This window comes from Fukomys damarensis, unplaced genomic scaffold (assembly GCF_012274545.1).
Source record: "Fukomys damarensis isolate Sample0158 unplaced genomic scaffold, DMR_v1.0_HiC HiC_scaffold_36, whole genome shotgun sequence".
Lineage (NCBI taxonomy): Eukaryota > Metazoa > Chordata > Mammalia > Rodentia > Bathyergidae > Fukomys > Fukomys damarensis.
This window is the reverse complement of record NW_022900948.1, coordinates 15,498,180-15,513,814: the sequence shown is the minus strand read 5'-3', so window position 1 is coordinate 15,513,814 and position 15,635 is coordinate 15,498,180. Positions and strand designations below refer to the sequence as shown.

The following is a 15,635-nucleotide window of genomic DNA, read 5'->3' as shown; positions in this document are numbered from 1 at the left end:
CGGCCGAGGTGCGCTACATCTCTCCCAAGCACCGACTCATCAAAGTGGAGAGCGCCGCCGCGGGCGGGACCGGGGACCCTCCAGGGGCGTCCTGTTCGGGTGGCCGCACCTGGAGCCCGACAGCCAGCGGAAGCAAGAAACTGCTCAACAAGTGTGCCACCTCGGCCGCGGAGGAGAGCGGGGCCGGCAAGAAGGACAAGGTAAGCTGCTCCTGATCCTCCCCCGAGGTTCCAGGACCTTTGTGGGCTTGGGGAAACCGAGGCACCATTCGGGTTTCCAGCCCTTACATCAACTTTAGCCTGGCGATCAGGCTCCCACAGTTTGACCCCTTCCACATGCACTGCCCCAGATGGTTGGTCTGATACCATCCCTTTTGCTGTTGCTCCCTAAACGCCCCCTCTGTGCTGGAGCGAGAGCGCTCCGCCCAACCTTGCCCAAGGAAGAGAGATCCAGCCAGTCCTTCCGGCTCCGAGTAAAGTGGGAGAGTCGGGGCTGTCGCTTGCTTGAAAGAACATTTACCCTGGCCTCTCCCGGCGTCCCTCCGCCGTACACACACACACACACACACACACACACACACGCACACTCTGGATGTGGCTAGGAACTGAGGTCTAGAGCTGGAAAGAGGCTCGAGCATTCTTGGTTTCGGTTCCAAACTGCAGCTCTCAGAATGAGTACATGTATATCCTTCTGAATGCTCCACCCTCCCTGCCAGGTTTCCCAGCTCGGCAGCCTTTTGTACCAGAGCGGCACCGGGAACCCCCCCGCCAACGCGTGCTTTTCGGGTTGAAATGCTCTACCCCCTAGAGCGGTCCGCACGGATCCGTGCTGTTTCTCCTGCCTGGCGCTGCAGGGGGTCCGCCTGTCAGGCCAGCTGAAAGGAGACCCAGGGTCTCCAGCCTCCGGTCGGCCCTGCTGTCTCGGACAGGGAGACTTTATGATAACCCCCTTCTTAATTTATCAGGCCATCTTGATCCCCCCACTCCCTGCCCTTTGAAGCACGCTAGTTAATTACAGCCAGACCCGGCCAGGGCTCCCCATCACACTCCAGAGACATGCTCCCTTCCCCCATAAAATAATACTTGTTCTGTCTACTTCTGGTGGAAGGCAGTGTTTTGATTAAATCTGAGGCCCAGTGGGAGAGCTTGCTCCTTAGGACAGGGTTGTCTGGCTGTCAGGCTTCTGCTCTCTTGTTCTTCCCTGCATTCTTCTCCCAAAGGTAAACTTTTTCCTTGGGCCTGAGTTGGGGCAGACTGATAAAGAGTCCTGTTAGATGTCCAAACAGAAGAGACAGGCTCCTACCTGCCACCTGGTGCTTGGAAAGTTCTTGTTTTTCTGGAGGGAGAAGTAAGAGGAAGCTCTCCTTTAATTTTTCTGCCTGGCCCTTCTCCCAGATGTCCTGGAGTATCTATCCTCTCCCCTGCTTGGTCTGCCCTAGGTGGTGGTATGGGGGCAGTCCGGAGAACACCGCTGAAGCTTGGATGCTGGGCTTCCCAAGCACCCAGGATGCTACACTGGGATGACAGCTGGGAGCCACTGGGCCTGTGGACTTGTAGTTGATCTGTGAGGCTCCTGGCAGTCTTATGCATGGCCCACACATGACTGGAGAGCCTGGAATTTTTGAGTTTGGCAAGCCTGAGAGCTCTGGAGAGATTAACAGCTGGACTGCCTGCATCCCCATTGTTACCCACAACCATCCCTCAGGGCAGCAGATCGGCTTTTCTCTCCTGCTACTCATGGTTCTGCTTGCTCCCTTTTAAAAAGTCTTTTGTGGCTTTCAAAACTTTAGTGAACATTTTTTTCCCAATTACAATTAAGACTTTCAGATGCTTAGGGATATGTTTTGTAGCTGGAGTGTCAAGTGTATTTAAGTCTTGGCTTAATTCCATCACCAGATAGATCTTGTGGGTCTTCTCAGTGCTCTCCCTCCCTTGCCAGGTGCCAGAGCAGGACCCTTTGCGGGTTAATGTCAGCAATGAATGCTGTTACCCAGCTGCTATGATGAGTGCTGTGATGGGGCCTAGTGTTAAGGCGGGGGGTACCCATTATCAAGGTGGAAGGGGTGGTAAACACAGGTGGCTGGAGAAGAGAGCCTGGTTGGTGCTTTAGGGAACTGCAGGGAAGTCCCCTGTGGTTGGAATTGAGAAGTTAGAGTTGGACAGGACCCTAGCTGGACAGTAAGGTCTGGGAGGACCTTGTCAGCTGAGCACAGTGGGGGACCAGTGAATGGATTTACCTGTTGGAGTGACATGATCACACGTGGCTTTTTAGAAATCATCTCTCAGGAGGGCTGCTTTTCACCTCCTACATTGTGACTTTGTGCTCTTTGATCTTTTAAGAAGTTGTCTGTCTGCAGAGACAGGGATTGCAGTTACCAGATGATTTTCTATCAAAGAAGAAAGGAGGCAGCTAGGGAGGAGGAGGCAGCTAGGGAGGGAGGAAGGTAGCAAGGCAGGGTCTGTAAGACCAATACAGTGGTTGTTCATACTTCAGTGTACCTGGAAATCTGGTTAAAACTCAGATCAAGATGTGCCATCTCTGTGGTATCTGATCCAACAAGGCGGGTGGGGTGGGCACTGAGAATTCGCATTCTAACAAGTTTCTGGGAGATCTTTGGCTGCTGATCCTGGCACTACTGTGGCTTCTCCCTCCTTAACCTTCCCTGTGGGTTTTCAAGCCAGAGCTCCTTTGGATGCAAACTCCAGTTGCCCTGTCTCTGCCTTCTGTGCATGGCCACCTCCTGGTCCTGAGCCAATACCCTACACCCATCAGGTGGTCAGGAGACACTTTTTGCAGCCAAGACAGCTTTCGGAAGGCTGAGAATACTTCACTCTAGCCCTTAACATCCCAGAGCCTTCCCTCTGTCTCTACCCATGGATCCAGGAAAACCCACTTCTGGCACCCCACTTAGCCTCCAGCCAGCCCAACTTGCTGTCATCGTCAGTTCTTAGAGTATTGGATGAATGAGACTGTCAGGTCTGGTGAATACTGTCTGGTGAGAGGCCCTGAGTTTGATTTTAACTTCAGGCCTGAATTGAGGTTACTGTGGTGTGGAGTAAGAACTTTTTAGTCAGTGGATCTTCCTTCCCCTGCCTCGATGCCACCTGTATCCCAGTTTACCTTTGGGATCCCCTATTCTGCCTGCTTAAATACTTGTGCCTTCTCTCACTCACTTGGGCATCTACCTATTCTCCTAAGTGAGTCTTGGGGTACACATCTGGTATCCCTCCCTTCCCCACCAAGGCTGGCATCCAGTCTGGGACTTTTCCCTTTTAGAACCCCTTGAAAGGGTGATTGTGTTCATTATGCTGTTTCTCTCCTATCATAACTTTGCCAGATTTTAGCCAACACTTAGTTTGTACTGAGAGATATCTTAGTACAAGCGTGAGCCTGGAGGAAATGAACAGAAGACTTGATAATCAGATATCTTTGGCCTGAGCCTCTAGAGGAGACTAATGTATCTTTTTATTATTATTATTATTAATACATGTTTGTGATACATAATGAATACATTGGTCTGAGGGAGTTGGTGGATGTACATATCATATCTTAATTTGGTGCATATTTTCATCATTTGTTTCCTACTGTTTTTGTCTTGAGAATTTGGAGAGATCTTCATCTAGAAGTGACTTTGAGCTGAATGTAGAGATAAAAGTGGAATTTTGTGCCAGAGAAGGAGGTGACTTCAGGCTGTAGGAATGTGTTTGTGTCAGGCTAATGGTGTGTACCAGTGTGCGTATAAGTATATGCACAGATGTGGAGAGTATGTATGTGTACATGAATTTACATAAAACTCCAATGTAGAACATGTCCTTGGAAACCAGAGCTTTCATGCAGTGGCCCTCATTAGGGGAATAAGGGGTAAAAGCTGACATTTAGCCTCCACAAGGGAGTCTGTCTGAAAACCAGTGAGTGAAGCAGTCTGCTCAGCACCATAGTTGAGGCTCTGAGTTCATGTTATAAATAGCTGCTAAAATCTGGGGAAAATGGGGCTAGAGTTAGGGGACAGTTGTATTATACTTCAGGAGAGAGATGGTAAGGGCCTGGGCTCCTGGGAAGAAAAACCAAAAATACAATAAATAGAAATAGTATTCCTTCAAGTTGTGCTTTATATAAAAATATTGGCATAAAAGGTCAGTTGTTTGGTGAGTCTCCTTTGGTGCAGCCAAACAGTTCTCATTTATATTTTCTGTTCTTCTTGTTTCTTTTATCATAATTAAGTAAATGTTTGACCACAACTGAGAAAGTCAAGATGCATCATGACATCAGTTTTCCTGGGTTTTTAATACAAGCTAATGTCTACCAACACCTGATATTTTATGAGTATGTTGAGTTAAAAACACATTTTCCATACTTAAAAAATGTTATGGCTTATATCTAGCTGTCCCCTCAAAGCCGCATGTGGTCATAGGTGGGGCATTTCAGAGGTGTCTGGATCTGGAGTGTGTGATGCTGGGATTAAGGATATGATGCTAGGATTGATTCACTGTATGATGCTAGGATTAAGGGTGCCCCCTGGGTATTTGTGCAACCTAAGGGTGGGTAGCCTGGACAGACTATAAGGGTCTGAAAGAGGTCTGCTTTTGCTGCTTGCCTCTTGCTGACTACTTCCTATCTGCTTTGCTGCCTTCTGCCTGCCATGCACTGTTTCTCCTCTGTGAGGTCTCACTGCCTTGGAACCAGGCAGCTATGACCTGAAACCTCTACAAACTGAGCTAAATAAACCTTTACTCCTTTAACTTTGGGTGTCGAGTATTTTATCTCAGCAACAAGAAAAGGAACTAAGACATGAAATAAATAATATCACATCTAACTTTTTTTTTAAACATCTAGCAAACCATCTCTGAGCTGTCTGGTAGGCAGGAGGAATTCAGAGAGAAATCAATGGTGTCTGGCTTTCAAACAAATATGTTTCTTAGTTTGCAGTTGGATGCAATCAGCTGTGTATCCTCAGGTTCTTCATCTGTGGGTTTACGCAACTACAGATCAAAAGAATTTGAAAAAAATCTCTAACTGTATGCAATCCTTTTTTTCCATTCCTAAACAATACAGTATAACTACTAAGTATATAGCATTTACATTTTTTTAGGTATTATAAGTAATCTAGACATTGCTTTAGAGTGTATGGGAGGATATGTATAGATTATATGCAAATACTATGTCATCTTATATTCAAGACTTGAGAATCCTTGGATTTTTGTATCCAGGGAAGGTTCTGGAACCGGTGTCCCATTTGTATAAAAAAATGACCATACTAGCTTTTATATCACAATGTGAGGAAAACTGGAAGAGCAATGTATGAGAAGGGCTGGGAAGGCCTGAACACTGGCAGGTAAAACCGGGCTGTTGGGAGAAGGTGACATCTGAGCTGACTGGTAGGAATGGGAATCCCATGGAGGTGTTGGGAGAGGGCCTGGGGACTTGAGAAAATGGTGGCAAGCCCAGCAGGCCAGGTACAGGGGGAGATTACAGAAAGAGGTTGAAGTACACTAAGGGGAGAGTGAATATTGCCTTACTGGGGAGTTGTGACTTGCCATTGATTCTTTTTACATAAAATCGTTGATGTTAGGCTTGATGGACACCAGTCAGATGTGAGCTGTCAGTATTGCCAATTAATTAACAGCCACATTCTCCAGTTCTGCAACTGTCCTTTTGGAAAAGATTGGGACTAAATTTGATGGCCGGGGACCCTTTCCCATCTTAAGTCCCATCTCTTGAAAGTAGTATGAGAAGAAAGGTGCATGGCAAATCCCGTTTTCCTCATTGAGTCCCCAGAAAGGAAACGTAATTCCAAGCTTCATTCTGATGCTTTAGCCTTCAGTCACCCTAGGTGCTGAGTCTTAAGTACTTTGCAAGCTGTTGCTGCATGGCAAACCACCCTAGAATCAGGGATTATTTATTTATTTGGTACTGGCGATCAAACTTAGGTCCTTGTGCTTGTGAGGCATGTGTCAGAACCACTGAGCTAAATGCCCAGCCCAGAATCAGGGATTTTAAACTAAAGGTCAGCAGACTTAGCTTAAAGCAGATAGTAAATGGTTTTAGGCAAGAGGGCCAGATGGTCTCCATCACACCTGGTCAGCTCCACTGTTGGAATTTGGAAGACAACGCATTATTTAGTAGGGATAGCTCTGTTCCGATAAAACTTTATTTACAAAAATAGGCAGCTGGCTGCCATGTGTGCTTTAGTTTTCAACCCAAACCTTACAATAAGCTTTTATTGTATGGTCCTTGAGCCTGCATATCTGAATAGCTTTTCTCATCTCAACTGGGCTTGCTCAGGCCTGCTGATCCTTACTGGAGTTTCTTACATGTTTGGTTGGCTAGTTAGGATGGCCTAGGGCTGTGATAGTTAACTCTGTTCCATGTGGTCCCTTGTCCAACATGTGTTCGTGTGATGGCGTAGAGTTCCCAAAAAGCTAGAGGCCCATAACGTTTCTTAATATTGGTAGCTGGCACTGTCCCTTATGCTGTCTGCTGTTGACCAAAGCAAATTATAGAGGCCAGAGAGGAGGAGCTGTAGAGTCCCATGGCAAAGGGCGAAGATACAGACAAGCCATTAATTAGAACCTTCAATGCTGTCATCTGTGGTAGGTAGTATTACCCCATCTTACAGATAAAGAAACTTTGGTTTAGAGAATGGTTAATGACGTACACAGCTACTGAGTAATGGAATAAAGATCACTCCTGTTTAGTCTGAGTCCACAACCTGTATGCTTTTTACTGATTTGTTCCCACTGTTTTCCACATTTTAAGTGGAGGCAGACAAAGTGCCAGGGATTTAGCTCTGGTGCTGCTGCCTGCCTTGCAAGTGCAAGGTCCTGAGTTTGATCTTGAGTTTGGTATCAATAAATGAATAAATGAATGGAGGTGGACGAGCCAGGCATGGTGTTGCATGCCTGTAATGCCAGCACCCAGGAGACTAAGGTAGGAGGATGGCAACTTTGAGACCACCCTGGTATATGTAGTCAGTTCAGGGTTGGCCTGTTCTACATAGTGAGACCCTATCAAAAAATAATAAGTGAATGGATAGATGGTTGGATGGATAGAGGTAGAAGGGCTCTGCTGTTTGCTGAGATATGTGTTTTAAATCTCTTCCTCTCCAATGCTTAATATTTCTCTTCTCTCTTCCCTCTGCCTAATTCCTCCTTGCAGTCTGGGCTTCAGTGTCCCTAAAAAAAGGCCCCAGAGCTGTTTTTCTCTTTCTCCCCATCTGCCCTGAGTTCCATAAAGAAGTTGTTAATGTAGCACTTGAAGAATTTTATAGAGAAATTCTGTGCACAGGATTGGCATATCCTAGAGGACAGCTGCACAAAATGTGTGCCTTGTAACTAACTGCCTTGTCTATTGTAACACCAAGTGTTCCCTTCCTGCAAGAACTGGCCTTGCTGTGTGTACTCTGTTTTAAAAGAAAAGAAAAGAAAACAAAACAAAAAAGCCCCAGTGGTCCCTTGGCCTATACCTATGAGGAACTTTAGTTTCCTAAAAAGATCAGGTGACCATCTGCTCCAGTCTGACAATGTCAGAACATGACTGATTACCCCAGAATTTAACCCCCATGACTTGACCCCATTTTCTCCCTGCCCCCAGAGCATTTCTAAGCCATAAAATTTGGCTTAAAGGGCAAATCTGAAACAGGTGTGGTTTCCTCAAGTCATTCAGCAAAGCCCTCCCCTGGGTTTAGATTGTTCTGGGAGGGCCAAGGGGTAGTGGTGAGTGGCCTGTGGGGAAGGATAGATGGAGTTTTGCCCTGGACCAGTGATAGTGAACCTTCTGCTTTCATTGATAGCAAATAGCCCACATTGGCACACATGCCATAGGCTCACCACCATCGTGTGAATGGTTTTAGGCTTTACAGCTAAGAGCTGAGCTGCTGGCCACACACCCCACTGCTTTGCTGGGGCTGAGGAGCATGGTTGGGCTTCATTCCCTGCAGGTCCCTGCTATAGTGGTCTCTACAAGCTCTTGCTTTGTAGTCCAGGCCAGACTTGAACTTATGATCCTTCTGCATTAGTCTCCACAGTGCCTGGATTACAGGCACCACAATGCCTGGCTAGTCTCTGACCTATTAACTTCTGTTTGGTCTCTGTTAACTGAGGAATTGCTACATCCAGGCCACTTTCAGGAACCATAGGAATGAACCAGGAGCTAGGAATTACCAGGTCCTAAGAACCAAAGTTGGAACACAGACCTGTGTAGCAGAAAATATAAACAAAGTAATGTAGGTGAGCTGAGAGCCATTCTGACATAGAGGCTGTTTTGGGCAAGGCCTTGATTCTGTGGAGCCAAAGAAGTGGAGTGAGGAAGTTCATTTCGATTGAGGGAAGCTAGGAGGGCTTCTTGGAGGAAAAGCATTCAAGTAAAGGAAGAATAATCTCTTGTATCAAGGGAGTTTTCCGCAGTGTCAGCTAATATGTATTTTAAGCCAGGTGCTGTACTGTGTGCTTTTTGTGTAACTGTTTTACTTCACGTCATGGTCCTTTGAGGTAAGTGATGATATTAATCTCTTTTTTTACACAGGAAAAAACTGAGGCACAGCGAAGTTCCATAACTTGTCTGAGGTCATACATCCAGTAAGTGACAGAGATGAGATTTGAAGCTGGATCCAGAGTATGTTTTTAATCACTGTGTCATATCACCTCAAGCTGCAAAATCTCATACCTGAATTTTCTTGGCCTTAGTTTTAGCATGTCTTAATCTTTCTGTTGGGCTAGACATGGTAGCACATACTTGTAATCCTAGCACAGAGGACAGCAGGCCTAGGTAATTTGGTGAGACTGTCACAAAATAAAAAGGGCTTAGGATGTAGCTCAGTGTAAAGTGCCCCACGTTTTAATCCCAGTACCAGGAAAAAAAAGTGTTGGTGTTGTAAGAGTGACTCATTTCTGCATTTATGTAAGTATTCCTCATTTTGAAGGGTGCTTTTTTTTCCCCTTTTAAAACAGTTCTGGGAGTTGAACCCAGGTCTTTGCACTGAGCTACATTCTTAGCTCTTTATTTTTTATTTTTTTGTTTTGAAGACAAGAGTCTTGCTAAGTTGCCTATGCTGAGCTCAAACTTGTGTCCTCTAGCTTCAGCCCTTTAGAGTACTGGGATTGCTGGCACAGGCCATCATGCTTCCCTTGAAGGGCACCTGTATTGGCTTGCTTCTCAGAAACACTAAGGAAATCACCCTTATCCCCACTTTCAGATGGAGAAAAGCAGGCTCAGAAAGAGGAGTGGAGTTTGCCCTGCCTCAAGGCAGGTCTGGCCAGGCCAGCAGCCTGGCTGGTGTTCTGAGCCTAGTGCCCTTTGCTCTGAGGTGGTGTGGCGGTGGGTTGGCCAAAGCTCCAGTCCACAGGAAGGGTGACAGCCTGATTGATTTCCGTTTCTTTCTGTGTTTTGATTCTCAAATGCTTTGCTGAGACTGTTAAGGCAGAGGGACAGAGGACCTTGCTTCCACAATGGAATTTTTCTTATCTTCCTGTTTGGTATTTTCCAGTAATATTTCTATTAATGTTTCACTTTCAGAGGCACTAACTTCCTGAAAGTTTGAGCTTTTTCAATTACTGAGCCAGGAAGGACTGAATTTGCCTCTCAATCATTCAGTTCCTTTCCATTTTCTCCAAGGGGAACTGTCTCTGGATTTCCCATTATGCTGTAAAGGAAGGATCTTGGAGGTGGGTCTAGGAGATGGAGAGAGAATTAGTCAGGGCCCTGGGGAATGACTCAACCCAGCATTTTCCAAGCAACACTTAATAGTAGTGGTCAGAAAGGGGCTTCCAGAGCTGAAGGAAGAAGTGATTTAACAGGTGGGTGGGTGGGGTGGATCTTCCTGGCCCGGACTTTTGAACTGGACCTCCAGAGCCCATGCCAAGTCCTTCCTCCTTATTCATTCATTTATTCATTCAATATGTATTGCTTAGGGCATGTTATTTGCTGGATATTATTCTATGTCAGTGCTGGGAATAGAGCAGAGAACCAAACAGATAGCAAGTTATGCTCCCTGAGCAAGATGACTCTTGTGGGAGGAGTCAGTCATGCTCATGGGTCAGGACTGGTGACTGGAGAAGAGGATAAAGAAGCTAAGGTGGGCCTGAGTTTGGGTGGGGTATTGTTTTGTTTGGCTGTTTAGAGAGGGCTTTACTGAAGGCTGGTATGGTATGGGTTACAGGGCTCTCTCCAAGAGAAGACATTGCAAGCAGAGAGAGGAGCCGTGTGAAAGCCCAAGGCTTGGAGCATGGCTGGGTCATTCGAGGAGCAGTGAAGGTCTGCATGACTGAGCAGGATGGGGGCTTGTTTGCTGCCGCCACTGCCACCACCACTGCTACTGCTCCTGCTGCTGCTGCTGCTGAGCAGATGTCAGGCCTTGCTGGGCTGAATAAAGTCTTTTATTTGAACTCTTAAGTAGTTCAGGAAGTCATTAAGGAGGGTTCTAAGCTCAGGTTATTGGAAGGGGACAAGAAGTCAGTGGGAAGGGTTCTGCTGGCCACTGGTCTGAAGTTGACCAGTACTCCAAATTCAAGAGGCCACTTGCTCTGTTGCTGGCTGAGCTTGGCACCTGAGAGGGTGAATATGAGTGCCATGAGTAAATGTCCAGGGGCAGAACTGGAGCTGCCACTGTTTTGCTAAACAGAGTACTTCATTGCTGATCACTTCTGATTGTCCCAAAATCTGTCCCCTGTGTGGGGCTCTCAGGACATGAGCTACAAGGAAAAGGTAGAGCTAGGGGAGTATGCCTCTCCAGATTTCTCCAGGCCATGGTGAAATTCTGAAAGTGAAAATGATCAGAAAGTTCTTAACATTGAGACTAAAGCATTTTGTTGGATATGCAGTCTCAGAAAGTCAGACAGCCTGGTAATCCCTTTGATGCATTCCAAAGCCATACCATGTGATTTGGGGACCATGTGGCATTCAAGGAATGGTGCAGTTCCTACCTGCCCTTCTGTGTTTGCTAATGTGAGTTGGCTGCTTTCTGAGCCAGTTCTCAGAAAGAGTCAGGTTTGTTTGGATTTTGAGGTATATTTCAGTCTTGGTAACTCTTTCCCCTCTTAATACAAGATTAAGATAAATTTGGTGTAAAAATATAGATAGGCAAAACTAAGAAAACCACACTAATCATATAATTAAAACCATTAGCATTTTAATCTTTCTCCATCTTGCATCCATTTTCTTGCCACAAAAAGTAAGTATACTGTGAATTTTTTCTTTTTGTCAGACAAAATGAAATCTACTTTATCTTAAATATTAAACAACAGCAATTTAATGGCAGCATTGTGTTCTGTTTGCATATTTCAACTCCCCATTTTCACTAATTTAGCAAATTCTGTGATGAATACCTTCATAACTTAATTCTTTGCAGAGGTCTGTGGTTACTTCCCTGGGATTGATACTGAGAGTTGTTGGATAAAATGGTAAAAATTTTTCATATATACTTTCAAATTATATTCTGGAAACACTGAGGATTTTAATGTAATTTGGTTTAATTTGCAATTTCTTGGATTATAGGTAGATATGTGCATTGAACTTTTGTGTTGCTTTTTTCCCTAGAATTGTTTACTTACATCTTCTGCCATTTCTGCTGAGGAGGTTTTCTTTTTATTGGTGTATAAGAACTCTTATGCATTAAGGATAGCAGCCCCTTCTCTACCAGTTTGGTTCAAAATGTTTTTTAAAGCTTGCAATTCAGTTTTTGTTTCCTTTTCTACTGATTGTCGTTGCTTACTAGGAATTGTTTTCTGTTGTTAAATAAGGCTCAGTTTTCTTCATGATTTCTCGAGTATGCTGCTTAGAAAGTCTTCCTTACTCCAATATTGATTCCATATTTTCTCCTGATACTTTGGTTTCTTTTTACATTGAGTAGTTTTAATCTTTTTGTAGTTTGATTTATGGTGCAAGGTAAGTTTGTTCTTTTATTTTTCTAGTAAATAGCTTATTTGTTTTGGGACATCTCTTTGCTTGCCAGACCATTTTTGGCAAGCATTTTTGAAGTGCTTTTTTAGACTGAAATATTTTCACTCTGTCTTGCCCTGACTCTGTTTTTGGTCTTATTGGTGATTGTGATAATGATGATGAAGACTTGTCTACCTTTTGTTTGCAGATATCCATGTGCTTGTTGCATATTCAACTCCTGACACCCGAGGGAAGCAATTAAATATTACCACTTCATTCTTGGATGCCAAACCTGATGTGGTGGGTGGGATTCCACCAGAGAAGTTTCACCCACTCCTGGTGGAGTCAGCTTCTTCACGAGGGCCTGGCTGTTCAGATGTATTTGGTGTGATCACTCACTGGTCTACCTGTGTGGCTTTAACTAAGAGAATCTGTTTCAGCTTTTGCATAGTGACTTTGGGGAGAAAGAGGTGCACCATTCAAATAACATATATTTTAGATGCCAGCCATGTTCCAGCACTAGGTTGAGTGAATCCTGCAAGATAATTGGACATGATTAAGCCCAAGTGCTTTAACTCGGAGCCCAGGAAAGTATATTGGAAAGGCCCATGAGTATTTTGTTGCAAGATGGAAGTAAGTTCAGTGCCAGTGTAGAGACAGGAGAATGATTTTCGAAGTGGAAAAGAGAAGAATTTGAGCCTGAGGAGGGTTCTGGCAATAGTAGTCTGTGGAGAGGAATGTTCAGGTTAGAAGGTTGGGTAAGACTTGAAGGCGTGGCATGTGGGACTACAAGACCTAGGTCACGTTAATTTTATATTTTATTTATTTACTTTTGTACTGGAGATTGAGTCTGGGGCTTTTACTCTAAGCTATATCCCCAGTTCTTTTTTATTTTGAGACTGGGTCTTGCCAAGTGCTGAGGTGATCCCACTCTCTCAGCATCTGAGAGTGCTGGAATTACCAGGTATGCACCACCTCCAGCTACTTTTTTTTTTTTTTTAACCTATCGAAGTCCATGCCTCGAAAGTGCAATGGCCCAAGTTCGATCCTTGGTACCAAAAAAAAAAAGTACCAAAGTCCAATTCAAGCAGTATTTATTCACAGTTCTTACCATCACCTAAGCCTTTTCTGTCCCCTTCAACTCAGGTGTTCTGCATCTTCAGTCAGTGAGAGACACTTACTCAGTAGCTCTGGCCTGCTTCTCTTTTCTGGCTCAGGCTGGTGTTGGGATTATATATCCTCCTTTGTCTGCTGTGGAGTCTGTGACATTAACAAATTGATGCTGGAAGAAGAGTGTTCATCAGGAATAAATCCAGAAAAATGTATAGTTGTTGGAACACTGAACATTTCTGTGGTTCTTCAAGGCTGATGATCAGTACACTATGTGGCGTATCATGCCAATGAGCCTTAGATCAGCTGAAGCAGTACTTTAGAGAACCTGGAGAACATTATTTTAAATTTCAGCTTTTGTGGTTCCTACTCCAGACTAGATAAGTCAAGATTTGCTGAAGATGGAGCCTGAGTGTCAGCCTAGATGACTGGCCTGCAGGCGAGGCTGAAATCTGAGCTTTGGGGGAAATCTTCCAGTCTGATCCTCTGCCATCCATGCTTGAAAACTTCAGTGACTGACAAGATTTCTCATCCACCACCAGGCCAACCACCTTCACATAGCTGAGGTTGAAAGTTTGTTCTGTAGTTTAATCCAATTTAGTATGATTTCTGTTTGTTTACATGGGATGACTCTAGTCTGCTGCTGTCTTGGTGTGACTCTGAGGTCAAATAGAAAGAGTCTGATCTTGCGTCTCCCATGTAACAACCCTCCAATGTATAATGATATCGTCCAAGGCTGTAATGTGGCCCCTCAGGGTCAGTTTCCCAAGCCTGGGTACCAACTACCAAGGAACTTTCAGTATCGTTAAAAGTGGAGACCCATATAGAATCAAAGTCCAGGATGTTCTTGTGGGTTAGAAGTGACTACAGGAGCAAGTTCTGAGTGAGTAGGCCAAGACTGGCCCTAAAGAATTACTGGTACAGACAAATGTTGTATAGGAACAGAGTCATATTCATAGGACATTTGGAGGTATTGGCAAAGAGAGAGGAGGAGCAAGCAGGAGTATGCTCTCCAAAGGAACATGTGGGACTCACCATCAATACTTCAGCTCTCTAGGTAGCAAGTAGAGCAGGAGTGTTACATGTCTAAGTGTGACATCGTATCAAAGACCAACCATTTTTTGTCCTTGGGGTTAACCAGCAAGGTCACAGACCACAGGTATCTAGAGCTATTGATCCAAACACAGCAGCACTGTAATGGTGTTCCACTGTGGTGGCAAGAAAGGAGCACTGGCTACAGGGCCAAAAGTCCTGACCTCACACCCTAGCTATGGTGCTCTGAAGCTTTGTATGTAACTTGAGACAACCAGCTAAATTATCTGGAATGCCCCATTGTCCATTTGGGCATAATGATGGATGTTTTTTGTAACCACTCATTCAGCTTCGTACAGTACATCGCACTTTCCACGTGTGATCCTTGTGGTCTTTGTAGTGGGATCATGAAAATCCCCAGTACAGAGAGCAAAATGTTTGGGAGATGGTCTGGGGAAGTGCGGTGGTCATTGTGAAGATTAAATAAAATTACTTGCTTAAGTGGTAGAGCACAGTGCCTGGTCTATGAAGAACTTTATCAGTGTTTGTTTGTTGTGATACTGGGAATGGAAAGGAGAAGCACACTACCACTGAGCTACATAGTGGTGAAGCCACTGCTGTCATCATTGGGGTCTTCTGAGGAGAGAATTACAATGGGGAGCAGGGAGCAGCAGAGCTCTGAGCTCATGCTGGCAGGTAGCCTTTGGATATCTTCTCAGGGGACAAGCTCTTTGAGAGTAAGTGCTTTGAATCCTTGAAGTCCTTGAAGGGAAAGAAACACTGGCTGGCCTCCATGAAGATGTTTGCTGGTCTTAACTCACAGAGCCTCCCGAGGACCCTGACCAGTTCCTTCAGTCACCCAGATCACTCTGGCGAGCATAGCTCTCTTCACAAAGCTGGAAAGAATGCTTTGTGAAGATCTAGAAATAACACTGCTGTTGGCAGTTCCTTTTCACTGGGCTTCTGTGGGACCCTGGATCCTCCTATTCACCCATAGTACAGCTGAGAACATTGTGACAGCCTGGATTACACTCCCAGAACTCGGGCTTATAGGTTGTGTAGGTGCACACATTGAATGTGGGTGTGCATCTGGGTTCTTGCCTACTTTCCCCTTGTTTTCACCCCAAGATTCAGATTCAGCATCACCTGCAGATGAAGGTAATAGTGATCCCAGCATTGAGAAAACAGGACATTTACCTTTATTCAGGCAAGCCCTAAAGGTTATTAGATGCAAAGCCTCTGGTGAAAGTAGAAATTGCTGATGGCCACTACTCTCCAAGGGCTGCTGACAGAGCAGTTTGGTTGTCAGAATTTGTAGTCTGTGGAGGGGGTGAGGACACTTTCTTTTTCTTGTGTTTGTCTCATTTTCTCTCTCTTGCTCTTAATTAGGAATGCCCTTTTTGTGTGTCTTTGTGACCCTTTAGAAGATAGTTGTCCCTGGCCGGGTGTGGTGGTGCACGCCTGTAATCCCAGCACTCATGGAGGCTGAGGCAGGAGGATCGCTGTGAGTTCGAGACCATCCTGGGCTACATAGTGAGTTCCAGGTCAGTCTCAACTACATAGTGAGACCCTGTCTCAAAAAAATCAAAAGACAAAGAAAGAAAGAGTTGTCCCAGTTGCAT

At 45.0% G+C, this 15,635-nt stretch overlaps 1 protein-coding gene across 1 annotated transcript in view; it reads left to right on the top strand.

The window, feature by feature from the left end:
• Positions 1-2: 2 nt before the first annotated feature.
• The window catches only part of Shb (SH2 domain containing adaptor protein B), a gene marked incomplete at its 5' end in the record, with an annotated part of 129,117 nt that continues 113,484 nt past the window's right edge, over positions 3-15,635 (top strand). The window contains one exon of the mRNA XM_010614437.2: positions 3-200. Within this exon, the coding sequence (XP_010612739.1) occupies positions 3-200 (198 nt within the window). The remainder of the gene's footprint in view (positions 201-15,635) is intronic.